At 49.1% G+C, this 1,689-nt stretch overlaps 1 protein-coding gene across 1 annotated transcript in view; it reads left to right on the top strand.

Annotated features, from left to right (window-relative positions):
* Positions 1–1,689, top strand: part of FANCA (Fanconi anemia complementation group A) — a 75,617-nt gene that overhangs the window by 20,613 nt on the left and 53,315 nt on the right. Inside the window, exons 9-10 of the mRNA XM_023507506.1 lie at positions 789–822; positions 1,122–1,188. Of these exons, the coding sequence (XP_023363274.1) occupies positions 789–822; positions 1,122–1,188 (101 nt within the window). The remainder of the gene's footprint in view (positions 1–788; positions 823–1,121; positions 1,189–1,689) is intronic.

Here is a 1,689-nt window from a genome sequence, read left to right as displayed (position 1 = left end):
CGGGCTATTTTTTTGGTTGCAGCCATCATTGTTGTTTTGGCGGGTCCGGGCTGGGGATTCGAACCCGCCACCTTAGGTGTACGTGGCTGACGCCTTAGCCGCTTGAGCTATAGGTGCCGAGCCCACTGCCAACATCTTTGTATCTTTTTTTTTTTTTGAGACAGAGTCTCACTCTGTGGCCCTGGGTAGAGTGTGCTGGCATCATTACAGCTCACAGCAACCTCAGACTCCTGGGCTTGCATGGTTCTCCTGCCTTAGCCTCCTGAGTAGCTGGGACTACAGGTGCACCTGCTTACCCAGGTCTTCTAGAGGTCTCGAGGCATCAGTGTTTACTAGCACAGTCCATAGTCCGGGCTTTGTTTTCTAGTTGAGGGAGAGAGGGAGCTCACCTCGACGCAGTATAGCTTAGACAGTATCAACAACACTCTATGCTTCATAGGTCCCAAAGGGCTACCGAGCCCAAGTCCTGCCAAGCCCATGTCCTGCCCAGCCATGTCTTGCCCAGCCCACCTCCCAGTGAGCTCAGGTCCTGCCTGGCCTCTGGGTGCATAGCCTCAGCCATGCACTAGGGATGATTCCAGAAAGTTCTGCATTTTTACTCTGTCCTGGTCTCTCAAAATTGACATAACTTCTGGATCTAAGAGGAAATAAAATTTTTTTTAAATTAAAAAAAATTTCTTCTTTGTAAAGTTAACTTACTTTAGAATAATAAGTAATCTCTTACATAGTGTGAATATGTGACTATTTGAAACTACCAAGTGGTGGTAATTTAGGTTCCATTTTGACAGGTCGCCCTGGATGTGCTGCAGAGAATGCTGATTTGTGAGTTGGCTGCTGGGCAGAGCCTGTTGAAGGGCCTCCCCTCTGCATATCCCCTGGACTCTGCCTCCTGCCTTCTACTCTGGCTTCAGATTTGATAGGCAGTGCTATGCAGAGGCAGCACGTTAATCTGTGATTCTGATTGATTGTAAAGGCAGTGGATCTCAGTAGTACTGGGGCACTTAGAAGTCTTGAATGTGATGCTTTCTGGGGATGGGGATGTAACTGACAAATTTATTCCTTGTGCAAAAAACTCTGTTAGAGATTGTTTCTAATGGACTGTCCTTGGTTTCTGTCATCAGTTGTCCTCAATGCTCTGGCTGCTGGAGTCCAGGACGGGTCTTTGGAGCACACGGCGGTACGGTGCTGGTACGTTCCTCGGTAGACCTGCCTGAGGTCTCACGGAAGCTGTCTCTCTACGTTAGGGACACAGGATATTTTAAACACTCCAGATTATCGACACCTAACTGCTGAGCACTCTCTCTACCACTTGTGACAATGTCAGAAAGTGCCAGCTACAAGGCCAGCCTTCTCCCTCTGAAGCTGAGTGGGTTGCCAGGTACCCTTTTCTGTGCGATCCTGCTCTGCCTCTGGAATCCCTGTACTCCTGGTCACAGGAATGGGACCCTGGCAGTCATTATAAACCCTTCCTGCCACTGAGGTGCCAAGGGCCTCTTCACCTGCCTCTCTGGATTTGATCCGGGTGCTGTGGCCTCCATCTCAGCATCCCCCCTGCCCTAGTCCATTCCTGCCTTCATGAGCTTCCACCTTCCTAGAACAGTCATGTTTCCCCTCTGCCTGCTCACAGTCTCGGTAGTGATGGCTTTGCTGCTATTGTCTCTCTCTCTTTTTTTTTTTTCTTTTTTTTTT

Source organism: Otolemur garnettii, unplaced genomic scaffold, assembly GCF_000181295.1.
Source record: "Otolemur garnettii isolate 467f Iridium unplaced genomic scaffold, OtoGar3 scaffold00185, whole genome shotgun sequence".
In the NCBI taxonomy this organism is placed as follows: Eukaryota; Metazoa; Chordata; class Mammalia; order Primates; family Galagidae; genus Otolemur; species Otolemur garnettii.
This window is presented reverse-complemented; position numbering and strand designations above follow the sequence as displayed.